The sequence below is a fragment of the Pristis pectinata genome, chromosome 37, assembly GCF_009764475.1.
Source record: "Pristis pectinata isolate sPriPec2 chromosome 37, sPriPec2.1.pri, whole genome shotgun sequence".
Lineage (NCBI taxonomy): Eukaryota > Metazoa > Chordata > Chondrichthyes > Rhinopristiformes > Pristidae > Pristis > Pristis pectinata.
The window spans coordinates 7,851,200-7,871,405 of record NC_067440.1 but is presented as its reverse complement, the minus strand read 5'-3'; the positions used below and the strand labels follow the sequence as shown (position 1 = coordinate 7,871,405).

The 20,206-nt window shown below is 44.4% G+C and overlaps 1 protein-coding gene across 1 annotated transcript in view; it reads right to left on the bottom strand.

Moving 5' to 3' along the window:
• Positions 1-20,206, bottom strand: part of LOC127586508 (IgGFc-binding protein-like) — a 118,316-nt gene that overhangs the window by 25,783 nt on the left and 72,327 nt on the right. Inside the window, exons 63-74 of the mRNA XM_052044520.1 lie at positions 17,324-17,571; positions 16,081-16,255; positions 15,260-15,368; positions 13,752-13,846; positions 13,109-13,285; positions 11,965-12,167; positions 10,024-10,168; positions 7,681-7,922; positions 6,890-7,054; positions 5,630-5,757; positions 4,238-4,506; positions 2,471-2,679 (exon numbers count right to left, since the gene is read on the bottom strand). Of these exons, the coding sequence (XP_051900480.1) occupies positions 2,471-2,679; positions 4,238-4,506; positions 5,630-5,757; positions 6,890-7,054; positions 7,681-7,922; positions 10,024-10,168; positions 11,965-12,167; positions 13,109-13,285; positions 13,752-13,846; positions 15,260-15,368; positions 16,081-16,255; positions 17,324-17,571 (2,165 nt within the window). The remainder of the gene's footprint in view (positions 1-2,470; positions 2,680-4,237; positions 4,507-5,629; positions 5,758-6,889; positions 7,055-7,680; positions 7,923-10,023; positions 10,169-11,964; positions 12,168-13,108; positions 13,286-13,751; positions 13,847-15,259; positions 15,369-16,080; positions 16,256-17,323; positions 17,572-20,206) is intronic.

Here is a 20,206-nt window from a genome sequence, read left to right as displayed (position 1 = left end):
ATACGTTTATCAGCAGGTCAGAGTGGGTAAAAAGAGAGAAGCTGATCCCATTAGTGGATAGTTCAGACTAGGGGACATAGATTTAAAATTTTGGATAAAAGATGCAAGGGGCGAGTGTGAGTAAAACTTTTCACAGAGACACAAGAGACAGTTACAAATAATCTGCTGGAAGAACTCAGCAGATTGAACAGCATCTGTGGGAGAAAAGGAATTGCTGACATTTTGGCCTGCAGATGCTGCTCGACCTGTTGAGTTCTTCCAGCATAGAACATAGAACAGTACAGCGCAGAACAGGCCCTTCGGCCCACAATGTTGTGCCGACATAGCTAATCCCTCCAACCTACAGAATGTCCATATCCCTCCATTTTCCTCTCATTCACGTGCCCATCCAAACCCCTAAAGCCCCCAGTGAATTTACCTCCACCACCCTATCAGGCAATGCATTCCAGGCATCCACCACTCTCTCAGTAAAAAAACGTACCCCTCACGTCTGCCCCCTCTCATCTTACCCCCTCTCATCTTAAATGCATGCCCCCTGGTATCGGATCGCTGCAGTTTTTAACCTGGAACTGCAAGAACAAGCAGTTTAATTAATTTCATTGCCTGCTCCCTGTGATACGAAATAATACTTTTATGGGAATACATACTTCTGAGAATTAAACTTTTTTTTTCTGCACACACACAGTGCTCATACCTTTGTTGCTTTACAATTATCCTGAAATACCAAGTTAAATGACAATTAGATGCCAGATTCCATTGACTAGAACCACAAAAACATTACCCGGAAATTAAGTTTTGAAAGTTTCTATTGGTTTTCAACTTCTGAAAATGAGAGAGTAATTGGATTCATTGGAAAGAGATTTAGAGAGGAGATAGTTACTGAAGAAGTAAATAACTGTCAATGCTGTTGAGGAGATGAAGTAAGTAAGTGAATGAGAAAAGTTTAAATATACAATAAGATTCAAATCATGACTCAATTAAATTTTGCAAAAAAAATACTTGAAATAAGATATGGGAAAAAAATCTGGTAAAAGTACCATCAACCGAAACATCAGTTCCATCCCGGCTCACAGTTGATTTCCTGGAGGTTACTTTCACATAATAATGGAAGTCCTTTGAGTATGCACCATTATTCAAGAACATACTGATCTTCTACCTCATTACCAACTCCATATCACTTCATGTCCAGAAATCTATCAACCTCCATTTGGACAGATTTAACTATGGCATTTCCACAGCTGCAGTGACTGGAGAATTCCAACACTCTGAGTGAGGAACTTTCTCCTTCAGACTAAAACAGCCTACCCCTTATTCTCAAATGGTGCTCCAAGGTTCCTAAGCCATAGAACCATACAGCACAAAACAGGCCCCTCGGCCCACCATCCACCCTGCATCTGAATAACCAAGTCCAACAAATTTTGTAAGTTTTGATTAGATTTTTTTTCACTCTTCAAAACTGTAAAGGTTAGGGTCAATGTGCACAGTCTTTTTCCCAAGGTTGGGAACTAGAAGGCATAGGTTTAAGGTAACAGGGGAGAGACTTAATAGGAACCTGAGGGGCAACTTTCTCACCCAAAGGGTGGTCTGGGTATGGAATAAGCTGCCAGAGGTAATTGGACAGGTACATGGATAGGAAAGGTTTTAGAGGGATATGGTCCAAACATGTGCAAATGGGACTAGCTTAGATGGGAATCTTGATTTGCGTGGACCAATTGGGCCGAAAGGCCTGTTTCCGTACTGTATGACTCTGATACAGTCCCCAGTCCACTTGATCATATGGCAAACCCACTATCCCTGGGAGCATTTTAATGGAACCTAAATGAAGGAGTGCCACAGCAAGAAAGGAGGGCCACAGTAACAGTTTGGACAGAATTTAGAAATGAGGTAATTAGAGAATACTTGAATGTGTCTAGTGTATTGGGTAGTGCAGTCAATCATCGAGATTAGAGCACGTTGGCTGCAGACAAGTAAAAAGGGCAATTCTGTAAATTATTTGTAGCTGTTGATCTGGAACTTATTGCCTGTGGAGACAGAATCAGTCAGAGTTTTCAAAAGGAAGTGCGTAGATATTTGAAAGAGAATAATTTGCAGGGCGATAGAGAAAGAATCAGGAGTAGATCTAAGTGCAGCCAAGGGGGACTAGATGGGCAAAATGATGCCCTTCTGTGTTGTATTAATTCTTTATGCGGCCCCCCCACCTTGTGGTCTTTTATGGTACAGCAGGTTGAACCATGTCTAACAAAATATATTCTTACAAGGAAGGCAATGAATGATAGAGGGGAGATTTAATGTAAACTCACTCCACTCCAAATGCTTTTGGTGTAGTCTCTACCCTAAGTAGCCCAACCACTCTCTCACTGCTCCCCATCTACCTGTCCCCACCTCCTTACCCACCTGCTCTCCATACTGTCCACATGTCCACCTCTTTGCTTCTCCATTCCCTACCTAATCAATATCCCAGTGTACTCACATTGTGATAGTCATTGGTCGCATCAAGGCAGCCGCAGTCAGTTAGGTTCACGCAGGCATTGTCACTCTGCACAAAACCTCGCTCACACTCACAGCCTTCCACACAGGCCGCAGGAGTTTCGCATCTGGAAGGTGCATAGATGTTGACACACGTTGCTGGACAGGGTGTGGCACATTCCACGTAGTGGCTGTTGGCCGGGCATGCCAGAGCTGAAAGAAAGGAGGGCCCAGATTAGCATGTGTCAGGAGAGGGGCAAGAGGTATATTTAGCTCTGTTTTGCTGCTTTACCTCCCCCTCTTCAATACCCATGCCTTATCTGCCCACCTGCATTCCCTCCTAAGTCATCTAAGATTTGTAACTCCTGTCTCAACTCAGAGGCTTGATAATCACCAGATGGGTGCCATTCGATGTGCAAGGCACCATCGATCAAGTCTCTCCTTTCTGCGCCCAAACCCCTGCCTTTTTTACAACAGGACTCATATGGGAAAAGAAAACATCATGTTTATAAATGTTCTTTCATAATCTAAGGATGTTTCAAAAGCTTCATAGCCAATAAAGAACCTTTTGGGTAGATCCTGCTGTAATGTAAAAAATCTCAGAGGATCTATCGTGGGCCCAACACATTGATGCAATCACAAAGAAGGTACGCCAGTGGTTCTACTTTGTTAGGAGTTTGAGAAGATTCAGTATGTCACCAAGGACACTTGCAAAGTTCTACAGATGTACAGCGGAGATCATTCTGACTGGTTGCATCACAGCCTGGTACAGAGGCTCCAATGCACAGGCTCGCAAGAAGCTGCAGAGGGCTGTAGACTCAGCCAGCTCCATCATGAGCACAACCCTCCCAAACATCAAGGACATCTTGCAGAGGTGGTACCTCAAGAAGGCGGCTAAGGTCCTTCACCATTTGGGCCATGCCTTCTTTTTGTTAATACCATCAGGGAGGAGGTACAGGAGCCTGAAAACCCACACTCAACGATTCAGGAACAGCTTCTTCCCCTCCACCATCAGATTTCTGAACGGTCCATGAACCCGACCGTTATTCCTTCATTTTTTTGCATTATTTATTTATTATCATTTATAGTAATTTTATGTGTGCACTATACTGCTGCCAGAAAACAAATTTCACGACATACAACTCAGTGATAATAAACCTGATTCTGAAATGTGGCAGCCTAAAAAAAGCAAAGTGCTAATGACCAGTTCAACTGATTCAGTGATGTTGATTCAGGGATAAATATTGGTCAGGAAACTGGGAAGAATTCTTCTCTTTTTCAAAGCAGTGCCATGTGGTCATTCATTATCACCTGAAAGAGCAGATGGGGTCCCATTTTAATATTTCATCCAAGAAATGTTACTTCTAACAGTGCAGCTTTCCCAGAATCCTGCACACTGTGAGTAACAGATTTGGGCTATATTTTCTGGAGTGAGACTTGAACCCTCAGCCTCCTGGGACAGTGCAACCCCCTCAGCCACAGCTGTCAATGGAAAGGCAATCTGATAGTCCTGGACAGGAAGTAGAATTTTCTGTGAGGCTGTGTAGGTGGAGAAGGGAGTGAAGTTTAAGGTAGCAACAGGTGTGGGTTTATGTTAGGTGAAGATGGAGTGTGGGGTGGGGAAGGTTTCTTGGGGTACAATTAGGAAATAGTAAGTGGGAACGACAGGGAAACTTGTCGCTGTTCTGACACCAATGGATCAAGATGAACTGAATGGTCTCCCCATCCCCAGCGGTCTGGCAAAAAAAGCCCCAAGTCGAGTGATACTCACGGCAGAAGGTGCTGTTCCTCCACTTGATGTCGATGCCCTCGCTCTTACAAACCTCAATATAAGAGTGGATGTTGTCACATAGTGAGGAGATCATGCCGTCGTACTCACACATGTCGTACACACAGTTGAGGACAAACGGCTTTGGGTCCGCGAGGTGGTGGCAGCTGCGATACTTATCTGTTAGCAGCTCCTGGCAGAAAGCCTCCACCTTGGGCAGATCTTGTGGGAAGCAGTTGGCGCTCAGCTTGTCTCGGTTGTCAGGCTGGCACCTGTGGGAAAGGAGGTCATATTGTACTCTTTACAGCACACTAGACTGTTACCCAAAAAAAGGAAGCCCCAGGATGCATTTTAATCAGACAAATCCACCTTAGGACAGACGACCAACAGCTTGGCTGAAAAGATGAGAAACAACTTGAACATGGGGATGAAAAGAGCAAATTTGATGCCATTGTAACTTTTGGAGAGGTATAAGAACACCCGACTTGGGACAAAACCAATGTTGTGAGAGAGTTGTATAATCGGCCTGAATCAGGTGCCCCTCAAGCTCTGGAATTCCCTCAGAATTCTCCCTCCTCAATTAAGCCGCACCTTAAAACCTATCTCTGACCCATTTTTAGTTACCTGCCCTAATGCACCACTCAGTGGACGGAGTCAGTTTTGAGAAGAGCCAAGTGACATGTTTTAAAGACATTCTACAAATGGAAGTTATTGTTGAACAATATACTTGGGTGTCCGGGGCTGAGTTTGGAAGCTCAAGGTTCAGAAGAACTAATTTCATTTTGGTCACATTGATTAGACCTTCAAGCTGGCATTAAAATTAATGCAGGTTTGGCAACAGATGAAGTGGTTACTAAGGTTATCAAACTGTTGTTAACATACAAATGAAGCTGGGGTTGTTCCTCTTGGAGCAGGGAAGGCCAAGGAAAGATTTAATGGAGGCATTCAAATTCATGAATGATTTCAATGGAATTAATAGACAGTGGTGTCAACGGCAAGAGTGTTGGTCACCAGAGGAAGTGGTCGAGTAGCATCAGCCAAGAAATGGCACAGGCACAATGGGACGTAGCCTTCATCTGTATTGGATGTCTGCTGTTTAAAGAAAGGGAGGGGCCATAGCGGAACATCCATGTCATGGTCCTGGGAGTCTTTCCAATTCCCTATTCCACACTCACCAATCACTGCAAAAACCAATACAACTGTGGCCACAGAAGGGAAGATCCATTGCTTTGGTGGATGGCCACAAGAAGAAGGGATAGGGAAGCCATACTGTATCTGGGCCTCCAGTCTCTAACGACACAAAATAAGACAACCAGTGATGGCCAACAGATGCCCGTCACATTCTGGCAGCAAGGTAATAGTTGTTATGAGAGAACCACTTCTTCAGGTACGTACCCAGGGTCATCGTCTCCTGCCACTTTCCAACTGTTCCCAAAATGGGTGACATTGTTCGCTAGTTTTCCATCAGGCATCAGGAGCTCATCCGTCATATTGTGGTTGTAGTTACCACACATTCCACACACCTAGAAGGCAAACAGAGAAACATAACAACAAGTTTACCTCATGACACAGACTCTCAAACACTGCAGCACAGGAGGAGGACATTTGGTCCATTATATTCATGCTGGCTGATGAAGAGCTATGACAACCCCACTTCTCAGCATTCTGTCCATTACCTGCAGGTTCCGGCACTTCAACTAATTATCCAGGCGTATGTTAAATGTGATCAGGGTTTCTGCCTCATACACACTTTCAGGCAGTGAGCTCTAGGCCCGTGCAACCCTTTTAGGTGCAATTTTCTTTTACCTCTAATCCTTTCACCAATGACCTTAAATCCAAACTCCTAGCTATTAACCTCTTTGGATCTTTCCTGTTCAATCTCTCATCATTTTATACAGCTCAGTTAAACCTTACTTTGCTCTCCTATGTTCCCAGGTAGTCTCTCCTCACAACTGAATTCCAGACCTGGCAACATGTAATTCTGCACAGCACTCTCTCAAGTACCATCACATCCTCCACAGCAGTATTATTGCCATTCCTTCTACAGTGATTCCCTCTAAATAAGCCTGAGATATTTGAATGTATAGGACAGACTTTATTCATCCAACGCAGGTGATCTAGCTACACCATAACTTGAGTACCTTTATGATCTTTCCACTCTCCAACCAGCCCTGACAAAGCATCCTTCTCATTATGCACATAACTCTCTTCTTCAAGCGCTCCTTCAGAAGTTAAGCTTTAGGAAGGATGTGATGGTTTTGAACAGGATAGGTTACTGTGTAGTTCTAGGGAGAAGCAGCCACACTTGTTAGGACAGGCTGGAAAAGCAGGAAGTTTTCTCCTTAGAGCAGAGGACGCTGTTCAAAATTATTAAAGGTTTCTTAAAAATAGCGATTTCCAATAGCCAAATGGTAGATACGCTGAACATTGAAATTTAAATTGTTCAGCCAAAGAATCAAAAGAAAAACCTTTTTAGCATGTGTTTAAGAGTTGAAATGCATTAGGACAGATGTCCTAGAGGCAGAGGCAGCAGTAAGCAGTGGTCCCAAAGATTTTGGCTGGTCTATAAGACAGATGAGTACGGGAGAATTGACTGCAAGTTGCTACTAAGCTCACGTTACCAGGCATGTTGCTGTGTTCTCATTGAACTCTCACCTTTCCGAAGTAGGTGCTGGGAACCTTGATCTCCAAATGGTGATTCCCATCAAACTTCACCACCAGGCCAAAGTCGGTCTCCACCACAGAGTAAATGCCACTGCTTGTAATGGAGATGCCTTTAATCTGACCGATCACTGGGGCTCGAACCCTCATCCCATCCACCTACAGGATATAAATGGAAACCTATGAAATTGTTGCCACCAGAAATTTGTCCTTGAATAGTGCATGTAAAATACTAAAATGACTTTTGACAACATACTGAAGTGTTATCAAATCCCTTTTAACTATGTGCTCTGTAAAGAGATGTTAGGGCGGATGATCAAAGCTTGGTCAAAGAATGATAGGTTTTAAGGAAGACCTAGTAGGCAAATAGGAAGAGAGAGGTGGAAAGGCAGGGGGTTTGGTACAGATGGAATTCCAGAGTTTAAGGCACAGGGAGCTGAAGGCAGCGGAGTCAAGGAAATCAGGGATGTGCAAGAAGTTAGAATCGAAGGAGTACTGAGGTCTTGTAGGAAGAGAGGGCCTTAGACATAGGTAAAGAGGCTGTGACAAACCAGGCATAACTGGATTGGGAGCCAATGGAGAGGTCACGAGGCAGTAAAATCTTGGATGAACTGAAGCTTATGAATGGTGAGGGGGTGACCAGTAGAGCTTGTGGGTGAGAGTCAAGACGTGGTGTAGTCTACACTTAAGAAAGAAGAGAGGAACCCAGGGAACTGGGAGTTTAGCCCAAGAATCATTCCTAGTGGGCTTCCCCTCAGTCACCTCTGCTAAAACCACCCACTCACCAGGATCCTCCTGCTCTTTTGCAGACTGATGCGATGGCCATAGATGTCGATATGAATCACGCGAAGGTAGGAAACCTGAGGTAGCCCTCGCTCCTCGTTCTTGGCACTGATGGTGAATGGGGTGACCATGGTGGTGTTGCAGACACTGACTAGCGTGTAAGTGCACGTTCCCATGAAACTGTGCATGGCATTGTCGAATGTGTAATAGTGCGGATCCCCAGCAACGTGGCACGAGGCAGAGCCTGTGGGAAGATGCATCACCCCATTAGTGTCACTACGCACTTGTACACAACCAATGGGATCAGACTGGACTTTTACCGAATGAGGGTGCACAACAGACATTCTATGGGATGGTCTGTTCAGTCTGCTTCAATGAGCCGGTCAAACTTGCAACTCTCCTACCAGTGCTTATCTGCAGTGGCAACTTCATCCTGGAAGCCAGCTCACGGTTGGTCAGGCCCTGCCGAAAATGTAATTCCAGTCCCCAGAAATGTTTTGATATCTATTAAGCCACTCCTCCGGTTTTATCAGCTGTCAAAAGACTCCTAATGATGTGTTGGCATCTCTGACATTCAACTGATAAATGTTCAAATCTTATTAAAATTTAAACATGTTATTAAAAACATAAAATAACTAATATTTAAAAATAAGTTTTACAAATAAAACATTTAACTATATTATAAGATACTCAAACACTTAAATTAGTAATTACATAAAATTAACTCAATTAATTAAAAATGCAAATTGCCCAACTTTTACCTCTTTCCCTGAGAGCCATCGCTCTCCTGAAAGGAGTCTTTAAGCCTCTGACAGGACCCAGGTTTCCCAGTATGACAAATACTTTATACATCCTCCTGTGCAGCTTCCTCAAAAATCTATTTCCATGACAAATATCAGTTGGTGCTGAAGAGCCGTCAACCTAGTCCTCTGGTCTGCCTGAAACTCACTACAGGGTGTTGTCCACAAGCAAATGCCTCAACTACTAGCACACTTTAGAGTCCAGGACTAAGTGCTGAAGGATGCACTGAAACAGACACAAATCTCTCCCAGCATTGCACACTGATTGCCTGAAATCAGTATAAAAACACATTTGACTGTTTACTCAAAGAATGTGTGTAAACAAAAACTGAAGTCGTGCTAGTGACATGGCTTGTAGGAAAATGCCTACTTGCATGTTCTATAATACATACATTTGCAACTTTCATGAATAAAGTATATTTTGAAGAGAAAATCTATTTCCACAATCAATTCCCATCATTACTTTCCTTCTGCCTGATTGTGTCTTGACCTCTAATCAGAGGATAACTTTAAAAGTTCCCATCACTGAAGCAAGTCGGACAAGCAACCAACATAATCAAAGACCCCTCCCACCCCAGTCATTCTCTCTTCTCCCATCAGGCAGAAGATACAAAAGCTTGAAAACATGTACTACACGCTCAAGGACAGCGTCTGTTCCACTGTTTAAAGAATCTTGAATGGACCTCTTGTATGATAAAGATGAAGTCTTGATCTCTCAATCTATCTTCTTGTGGCCCTTGCACCTTATTTGTCTACCTGCACTGCACTGACTCTATATCGGTAACTGTAACACTGTATTCTGCATTCTGTTATTGCTTTTTCCTTTGTGCTACCGTGATGTACTTAAGTTTTGGAATGATCTGTATGGATGGCATGCAAAACAAAGCTTTTCATTGTATCTTGGTACAGGTGACATTAATAAACCAACAACCAAGTTATGGTTAAGTGTGTCAGAGTTCATTGCTTCTTGACAAAGGAAGTAACTCTTAATCTGCACTGGATATGGGTCCCAAGGTGCGATGTTGTATTGACTACATGCCATGAACACTTCCAGGGCAAGCACTGTAATACTGACCTTGGTGAAATGCACCAAGTCTAGTACAGGTGATGTAGGAAACGGATCCAACGTGTGGTTTGACATCACACGACTCCATCCAAAACCTGACCATAACCTCTAAGAAAGCCAAAGAGAGCAGCCACAGGGGAGCACCATCATCTACAGGATCTGCACCATGCTGACTTGGATATAAACCAACGTTCCTTCATTGTTGCTGGATCCAAGTCCATTTTCTTCCTATCCAACACCATGGAAGCACTTTCATTAGGACTGTGGCAGTTCAGAGAAGTGGCTCTTCACCACCTTCTTGAGGACAATTAGTTTTGAGCAATAAATGCCATCCTTGGCAGAGATGGCCACACACTGAAGATTGAATATAAAAGGCAGCCCTTGTCGATGACCTCTGGTGTCACTCTATCACTAACCTCAAGGAGGTACTGTGGATGGAGGAAGCCTCCTCACCAATAATGAAAGGTGTTGACCCTGACCTGTGGTTTGACATCCCAGGACTCCTTCCAGCACTCCACAACTGTCTACGGGGCCGCACTCCCACTGTTCGCAGGTTATGTTGCTGGGGCTGGAGCAGGTGCAGCGCTCTGTGCAGTTGCTGTTTGTGATCCAGTTCTCTCCCAGCTAGACAGGACAAAAACAGAAAGAAAATATTCAACCCTGTATGCTTTCTTATTTACCTCTCCAATCTCCTTATGTAATAGCACCAGCCTCAACCTCTCTAGTTTTCTCTCTGGTAGGGCAGGCATGGTAGTGTAGCAGTTAGCGTAACGCTTTGCAGCGCCAGTGACCTGGGTTCAAATCCGGCCACTGTCTGTAAGGAGTTTGTACGTTCTCCCCGTGTCTGCGTGGGTTTCCTCCGGTTGCTCCGGTTTCCTCCCACATTCCAAAGACGTACGGGTTAGGAAGTTGTGGGCATGTTATGTTGGCGCCGGAAGCGTGGCGACACTTGCGGGCTGCCCCCAGAACATTCTACGCAAAAAGATGCAATTCACTGTGTGTTTTGATGTACATGTGACTAATAAAGGAATCTTATCTTCTTTTCAGTGGACATACTGAAAAGGGAGCAAATTTAACTCTGTGATGTATCATCACCAAATTTTGCCCTGTCCAAATATTTAAGGGTGGAGTCATTTGTGGTACCAATGATATACAAATGCTCAATTTATGAAGCTCTTTCCTCTATTACACATAGCATGCCCCTCTCCTGGCACAGGTGTACACTGCACTGAAGTGTCTACAATGCACTTTATCTATTCAATTTACAAAATTCCACAAAACATTTTCCAGGAATGCATCCCTTTTGAAAATTGAGGAATTGGTGTACTCGGACAGCAACCTGGAGGCTTGGATTAATGATCTGTAGATGTAACCCTCCACGGGATTCACTTTCAGTTAGTTAAATAAATATGGTTCTAAAAGCTAGTTTAAGTAACATTGACCATGAAACTACAAAATTGTCTTGAAAACTTACCTGGTTTCTTTAGGGGGAAGGAAATCCGTGACTCGCCCTTTCTGGCTCACATGTGATTCTACTCGACAACAATGTGGTCGACTCCTAACTATTGTGTGAGATGGTCATTTCTACTAAACTGCCAAGTGGGACTAGTTTGAATGGAATCTTGGTCGGCCTGGACCAGTTGGGCTGAAGGGCCTGTTTCTCTGCTGTATGGCTCCATGCCATGACCTGACCATGAACTACTCAAGGGCTGTTAGGGGTAGCAATGTCCTGGCCTTGCCGATGAAGCCCAGTCATTGCATCCTGTTCAAAGCAGGTCAATTCACAAATATTATTAGTATTCATATCAAATAAGTATAGTAGCAATTATTTGGCCCCTTGAATCTGCTCAACTATTCAATAAAATCATTTCCGATCGCTCCATCAAATCTACTTTCTTCTAGATCCCCATAACCCTCAACTCCCCAAAATCTCAGCCTTGAATATACTCGACCTCTGGAGCAGAGAACTCCTAGATATATAACTCCAAGTGAATAAATTTCACTAATTTCAGTCTAAAGTGGCTGTCTCTTTATCCTGAGATCATGCCCCCCCAGTTGTAGACCCTCTAGCCAGGAGAAATAGCAAATACCCTGTCAATGCCTTAAGATCTTAATGTGTTGCACTGAGATCACACTTCACTGTTTTAGAGGATGTAAACCTATCCTGAATATCTTGACAAGCAATTCCATCCGGACAAACTGTGTTGTATTTCTTTTAAGAAAAGAATATTTTTACTTAGGTACAGGCAGGCTAAAACATGTGGCCTTGCCAAAACCCATACAAGTGCAGCAAGATTTCCTTGTACCCTGGCAATAAAAACCAACGTATCTATTGCTTATTGTAAGAGCATCATCATTTCTCACACTTGCTGAAGCTTTTGGTGCACCGTTGTACTCTCAGTAGATACAGTTTCACTTACCAGGTGATAATTTCTCTCTGAGTCCACACAGCCACACTGATCAAATGTGACACACTTGTCGCCACTCAGCACGTAACTGTGGTCGCATACGCAACCCTCGACGCAAGGGTGGGTGCAGTCATTGGGAGCCGATAGATCAGTGCAGGATGCAGGGCAAGCGCTGCTGCAGGGCTCATAGTGACTGCCTGCTAGGCAGCTCAGAGCTGTGAGGAGAGAGAGGGAGGAACCGATGAGAATTCAGTTCACGTGGAAGAGGGGTAGAGGCAACATTTAGGACACGGTGCTTGTTGGAAGTGGGGCAATGAATTCACCACAGGAAAGACACCAACAAACAGGGATAACGGACTGAGGGCAGAGGGGAGCCGCTCCCAAGCTCAATCCTACATTCACATTTCAGTTGAGACGTTAGTCCTGTCTACTCTTGCAGATGTATGTAAAGGATGTCACTGCTGCTATTTTGGAGAGATGGACAAGCCCCTTCCAGCCCCTTGGGAGCAACATTTACCTAGCGACCAACATGACTTAAAAAAGCTGATGATCCAGTGTTTGCTCCTTATGGGATTATTCCATGTGCAAATTGGCTGCCACGTATTCCACACTACGTCAGCAATTACATTTGAACTGTCCATCAATAGGATGCCCTGAGGACGTGAAAGGTGAAGTATTGGTGGTCACCACAACAAACTTGATTCTCCTCCTCCCTAATCCTGGCACCCAAGTATGTATAACTGTTAGCTTTGCTGAGCTGCTTGACGGCAGTAGGTGTCGTAAAGCTTTCCCCACCCAGTTTTGATATGGTCATCCTACCCAGCTGCAGGCACTGGACAAGAGCAGTTGAGCATTCACCCTCTGCCCTCTCTCTCTCTGTGATTACCCCTGTACCTTCACCTTCCTGCTTCACCGGTGCAAGGGTGTTGAGACCTCCTGCAGCTGCTGACTTGGCTGAGTCAGCCAGGGATCTTGCTGCTTTATTTGAGACAGGGGTCTCCAGGGCAATGGACAGTCCCCTCCCACCTCCAGATCCTTTGTCTACCCACTGAAGCACATCTGATAATGGTAAAATTCCAGCACCGTTGCAACAGGGAGGAATCTATAACTATCAAAAGAGTGCACAGGAAGTCACTGGGAGGTACAAGCTACTCACGGCAAAAGGTCTTCTTTCTCCATGTTACAGGGACACCAGCCTGGGCACAGAAGGCAGCATAGGACTGGAGGGCGAGGCAGAGCATGCCCATGTCCCCCTCGGAAGCACACAGGTCATACACACAGCTTTCAAAGTACGTCTCTGGAGAAACCTTACTGTGACACTCCTTGAATGGCCCTGTGGAAAGGAACAGGAGAAAGACAAGGGAAGGTCATGGGCAAATCCAGCGAGAGAGCTCGCTATTCTTCCCCAAAATGGGAAGTGAGGGAGAAGGTCTGCGTAGCCCCCTCCTGTTCTTGTAGGAGAATGTGGGAACAGAGGAAAAAATGAGGATGTGAGAGAAAGTGATAATAGAAAAATGGGAATATGAAGGTGAGAAAAAGCGGGCAGGGAAGGGGAAAATATGAGTATGAGAGGGGAGAATGGGGGTGAGGAAAAAGCAGTGATTTTCGCGAGAAGAAATCGGGAATGGGGGCAGAGAAGCTGGAATTAGAGGAAGGAAAGTGAGGAAGCGAGGGTGAGAAGGAGGGACAGGGAGCAGAGAAAGTCGGAGAAAGGAGAACTGGAGATTGGGAACGTGAAGAGCGAGGGCTGAAATGACAAAGGGGCACCTGTTAGGTTTTCACCCTGAAGTGTCTTTTACCTGTTGGATCCATGATTAAGCCGCAGCTTGTTGACTGTTGTGCCTCCTGCTCAATATTTTTGTCGCAGTTCTTGATCCCACCAGAGTTTGTGCATCTGTCCAGAGAGGCAAGAGGACAGGATGTTAGCGCAGCGGGAGAACCCGAGGATTGGGCAGCCTTCATTCACTCACCAGCTCGCAGGATCAGTGGCCCAGACTTCAGACTCTCTCGCTTCTGAGTCAAAAGCCCCCGGTTCAAGTCCTGCTCCAGAGACTCGAGCACAAATTAGCTGCCACATTTCCTGCAATGCAGACTGAGGTTGTGAAGGAAGTTGTTGTGCAAAGATGCAACGCAGCAATTCGCTGAGCCTTCTTCAACAGCAGTTCCCAAAGCCAGATCTCCAGGACCTGGCAGGACCACCAATCATTATAAGTTCCCCTTCAAGTGGCACACCATCCTGACTCAAAAATATACTGCTGTTCCTTCATTATCACTGGATCTAAATCATAGAATCTCTTCCCCAGTAGCACGTGGGTGTACCTTCAGCAGAAGTACCACAGCGGTTTAAGAAGGGTGCTTACCACCACCTTTACATGGAAATTTGAATCTCGAGATTTAAGACTGGCCTTGCCAGAATTGAAAAGGAAAGACAAAATATACTCCTCCTCATGTGAGACCCTCCTGGAAGTTGGAATGACTACACCAAAACTATTATGACCCTATAGAAAGTGCGAGAAAGATCTATAGTGTATCTATGATATCCCAGATGATTTACAGCCAATGAAGCAGTTTTCTGAGGCTAAACCAAGAGCTGAAGAACACTATGATGCTGGAGGAACTCAGCAGGCCAGGCAGCATCCGTGGAGAAAAGCAGACGGTCAACGTTTCGAGTCAGGACCTTTCTTCTGAACCAAGAGCTTCTCTTTTTGTGGCTCAGATGAACTCAATGGGCAGAATGGCCTGTTTCTTAGCTATAAATTTTCATCATCTTATGAGCGGATTAAATCTTGGAGTATGATTCTCATTGAGAGGCAACTGGGCCTGGGGTCAAATCCAGTTTGATTGATCCGGGGATGAGGGATCCAATTTCATGGAGAGACTGGACAAGCTGTGATTGTTACTCTCGGAGCAGAGGTTATGAGGAAATCTGAGAAAGGCGTTCAAAGTTAAAATGTGTTTTGAACGAGTAAATTAAGAGAAACTGTCCCCAGTGAATGTCAGTTAGGCTGCACAGATATAAGAGTGGCAAACAAAACAGAAGAAATGAGAAATAATCCATTTGTTGAACAATGATGAGGGCCTGGAATAGACTACCTGAAAGGGCGATTGCTATCGATTCTATAGCCGTTTTCAAAACAGAATTTGATAAATACTTGGAGAGAAAATTTCAGGGAAATGGTAGGAGGATGGGACTAACTGGATTACTTCTTGAAAGATTTGGTTCCAGTTCAGTGGGTTGAATGGGTCCTGTCTGAACTGCACTCATCTGGAATTATATTATTCAATGAACTGCCAGGCTTGCAGTTACCCTGTGGTGTTGTCAGGTACAAGCCAACTCTCTCCCAGTTCGTCTGTGGTTTCAGCAACACTGCCGTCAGGCTTCAAGTTGTCATCAATCTTCTTCCCGTTATAATTTCCTGCAAGGAGGATAGTGAGGACGTTATAATAGAAAATGTCAGATTTGGAGTAAAACTCTCTCTACACTGTCCCATTGGGCATTCCCAGGTCAGGGGGATTATAGTTAGATACAGAGTAAAGCTCCCTCTACAACTTCCAAGGCCTAGGGCAGCACAGGGTAGATACAAAGTAAAGCTTTCTCTGCACTGTCCCATCAATGTCTCAAGCCCAAGTTACCCATTAGCACCATTTAACATTTAACCTGGTGCAGATCAGGAACCAAACCTGTGCCTTTTAGCTTTCATGGCTAGTGATGCACTGGGATATTTTCTAGTTTCCTGTGGCTTTCAGGTGCAGCAGATGTAATTCTTCCTATCGCTGTAAGATCGTCCAACCCTACAACCCTCTGAGGTCCTCATGCTCTTCCTTGGGTATCCCTGAATTTGATCAGTCCATCATTGTCTGCAGCTGCCAAAGCTTTAAGCTCTGAAATCCCCACTCCACCCCCCACCCAAGCTCTTCTTGCTTCCTGCTTTAAGACGCTGCTTAAAACCTATCTTAATGCCTGCCCTGCAATCCATTTATTGGCCCTGTGATGCCCTGGATCTCTCAGTCTATACATTTTATCTCCCATGCTGCCACTGAGCAAATTACTTTCCTACGTTAGCCAGAGAGCTGCAGCTCTTCCATGAATTTGGTACTCAGGACTCCTGTTCCTGCCCTGGACCTTACCACAGAGGCCGCAGAGCTGTCCTGCGTAGGAAGAGGGAGCAGTGACGTCCACGTGATGGTTCCCATCGTAGCGCACCCATAAGCCGAAAACCGTCTCCAGCAAGACGTAGCCCCCGCTGATCCGGATCTGCAGGTTGTCCTCAAAGATGGGGAGGTTGACCCGTCGGCCATCCAACTGTGCCAGAAGTAAACAGTGTCAGGACCCAATAGCTGCAATCAACAAATTACAAAAGCGCAACTACTGGTGGTTTCCCTGGTTTCCAGAATACACCGGGTGCCCGTCCATTGTCCATGACAACCCCTAGAATACTAGCAAAAGACAAACTTCTGGAGGAATTCGGCAGGTCAGGCAGCACCTGCGGAGGCAGGGTTACGGCTGATGTTTCAGGTCAGGACCCTGCATCAGGACTGAGAGTGTAGAGGGAAAATAGCCAGTATAAAGAGGTGAAAGGGAGGGGAGAGGCAGGGGGCGGCAGGTGATATGTGGAACCAGGAGAGGTGTGAGGTGATGGGCTGATGGATCCAGGTGGAGGAGGGGGAGGGATGGAGTTGGGAGACAGCGGCTGGTGAGTGATTGGTAGAGACAGATAAGGGAAGGGAAATAAAAGATCAGATGGAGCTAGTTGGCGGGTGAAAGGTGATGTGGAGACACGAGGCTGCAGATGTGGGAATCTGATAGGAAGGGAGGTGATGTAGAGCGATGATGGGCGGATGGACCCAGCTGGGGGAGGGGATAGGAGACCTCACCCTTCCCTCTCGCCTTTTAATACTGGCTATCTCCCCTCTCCTGATGCAGGGTCCTGGCTTGAAACGTCGACCACGTCTCAATAGCTACGCTTGGGATTGGGAGGTCCAGGGCAATTGAACCCATGTACGTGCCAGGTTAGTATGGGATGATGGGGTGGGTGTGAATGGAGAGGGGGAGGTGGTGGTCGTCACTTGGCCCATTCATTATGTTCCCATTCCACTCCCCTCACCCCACCAGCACATCTCCTTTCTCCCTTAGTTGCTTAGCCAGCTTCCCCTCAAATCAATCCATGCCGATAGTTTGAGCCGTTTCGTGTGGCACAAATTCCGCATTCTCGGCCCTCTTTTGGGAGGTTATTCAATTTAAGTTGGAAGGAGCAACTGGGAAATTCATTGATTGTGGCCCAGGATCATTCAAAGGCAGAATTTATGACGATATGGAGTCATCAGTGAAGTTAGCCAAGGAAGAGGGACTCTTTGTGGACCTAACACTTACGATGACTCTTCGGTTCTTCATTATGGTGACATGATGACCATGAACGTCAATGTGAACTGCCTTGACATAGGAGACTTGCTTGTTCCTGCCCTGGTGTTCATTACTGGTCTCAATGTTGAAGTAGGGCAGGCCGGAAGAGGTGTTGCAGAGTCTTGATAGGGTGTAGGTGCATGTTCCCATGAAATGGTGGACTGTCTTGTCGAAAGTCGTGTAATGGGGGTCTCCTGATGCACTGCAGGTTTCATGGCCTGTGGCGAGAGAGAGACTGTGTGAATCCTGACGTAATGGCGCAAAAAGGCCACTTGGCCTCTTCCTGCTTTTGTCTTTGTTTCTCATTACTTTGATGACATCTCCCCTGGTTGATCCAACGGTCTTCTCCTTCCTTGGCTAATCTATTTCTTTAGAACTATTAGCCACGGACAGAGTAGAGAGGAACAAGAGAATCCATCTAGCCCTCAAGCTTGTTCTGCCATTAATTCAGATCATGTCAAATCTGAACCTGAACTTCATGTACTTAGCTTGGTTCTATAATATCCTTGTCCAACAAAAACAACTGATCTCTTACAGTTGTGATAGCCCAGAGTGAGGGCAATTGGCCTATCAGGTCTATGCTTGGTTTTAGTACAACAATCCCCACAATCTATTCTTGTACTCTTTCCTCAAAGCCCAGCAAGTTACTTGCTCTCGTACCTATCAACTGACTTTTTATTCTGCTTCCACCACTTATAAAGGCTATGAATTTTTGATCATATAAAAAAAAAGCTTTTTCCCCCACATTGCCTTCGCATCACCTACACAAAATATTAAATCTGTACCCCTTGGTCCTTAAGCCTTCTGCTAAAGAAACAGGCTGCCGTCTGTTTACCCTTTGTAAACCAGTCACGATGCTGTACCCTGTCAAATCTCCTCTCAATCTTCTTTGCTTCAAGGAGGACAAACCCGAGTTTTCTTGTTGCTGAAAGCCCTGCAACCATTCTGGCCCTTCAGCTCCTCATCTCGGCCATCCTATCCCTAATAAGGCCATGTTTTTCCAAATGTGAGAAAATCCTGTCCCAAGAATCTTCTCCAATAATTTCCCAACCATTGATGTAAAGCTCACAGGCCTATAATTTCCTGGTTTGTCCCTGTTACATTCTTAAACAAAGGAATAACATTGGTTATTCTTCATTCTTCTGGCACATTGCCCATGGCTGAAGAGGATACAAAGATCTCTGTCAAGGCCCCAGCAACCTCCTCCTTTGCTTCCCTCAGTATCCTGGGATAGATCTGATCAGGCCCTGGGTATTTATCCACCTTAAGGATTTTCAAACCTCTCAACCTTCTTAATATCACCATTTTAAAAAAAATGTTATTTACAGCGTGGTAACAGGCCCTTCTGGCCCAATGAGTCTGTGCCGCCCATTTTAAACCCCCAAATTAATCTACCCGTATGTCTTTTTTTTGGAATGTGGGAGGAAACCGGAGCACCCGGAGGAAACCCAAGCAGGCACGGGAGAACGTACAAACTCCTTACAGACAGTGACAGGAATCGAACCCGGGTCGCTGGCGCTGTAATAGCGTCGCGCTAACTGCTATGCTAGAATTTCCATATAACCCCTCCTTAATCTAACTATTGTCCATGTCTTTCTCCCTGGTGAATACTGATGCAAAGTACTCATTAAGGACTTCACCCACTTCCTCTGACTCCACGCATAAATTCCTTCCTTTGTTCTTGAGAGGACCTACTCTTTCCCTATCTACGCTCTTGCTCCTAATATGTGTATAAAATGCTTTAGGATTATCCTTAATCCTACTTGCCAAGGGCATTTCATGCCCCCTTTTAGGCCTCCTAATTTCTTGTTTAAATTCTTTCCTGTTTCCTTTATATTCTTCAAGAGCCTTATCTGATTTCATCTTCCTAAACCTTACCTATGCTTCTTTTCCCTTTTTAAATAAACTTACAATATTTCTTGTCATCTAAGGTTCCTGAACCTTGCCATCCTGATCGCTCATCCTCACAGGAACATTCTGGTCCTGAACTCCAATCAATGGCAGTTTGAGAGTGAGAGGTTTCACTCTCAAACCATCACTCCTTTCTTTTTCAATCTTTTTATTAGTTTTCAAATTAATGCAGATTGATATATAGCATCAATGTTTATACATGTAATACAAAGAGATCTGGATAACAATCATAGCATAGATAATCATAAAGAACAACAAAATATAAAAAAATCTGTAGATCCAACGATCTCTTAGTAAATGAATATAATATAAAAGAAAAGAAAGAAAAAGATTTATTATATAAATTTTAAAAAAAACCCAAATCAATAAGAAAAATTGTAAACAATATAAACTAAACTAAACAAAAACATTTTCAAAAAAAACAAACAAGAAAAAAGAATAAAAAACTGGGCTAAAATTTCTCAGTAGAAACAGAGCGATATTATGTCGTCAACTCCATTCCTCCAAGTTGGAAAGTTATTGAAAGGGGATCTACATCATGTGAAAATATTGAATAAATGGACTCCAAATATCTTCAAATTTAAGCGAAGGATCAACAGTACCACTCCTAATTTTTTCCAAGTTTAAATATGACATAGTTTGAGAGAACCATTGAAAAGTAGTGGGGGGTATTGGATCCTTCCATTTAAGCAAAATGGATCGTTTGGCCATTAATGTAACAAAGGCAATCATACGGTTAGCAGAGGCAGATAGATGGCCGGAGTCTATCCTTGGTAATCCAAAATTTGCAGTGATAGGGTGAGGTTGTAAATCAATCTTCAATACATTTGAAATAATGTTAAAAATATCTTTCCAATATTTTTCCAAAAGAGGACAGGACCAAAACATATGTGTCAAAGAAGCCACATTCGATTTACATCTATCACATATAGGATTTATATG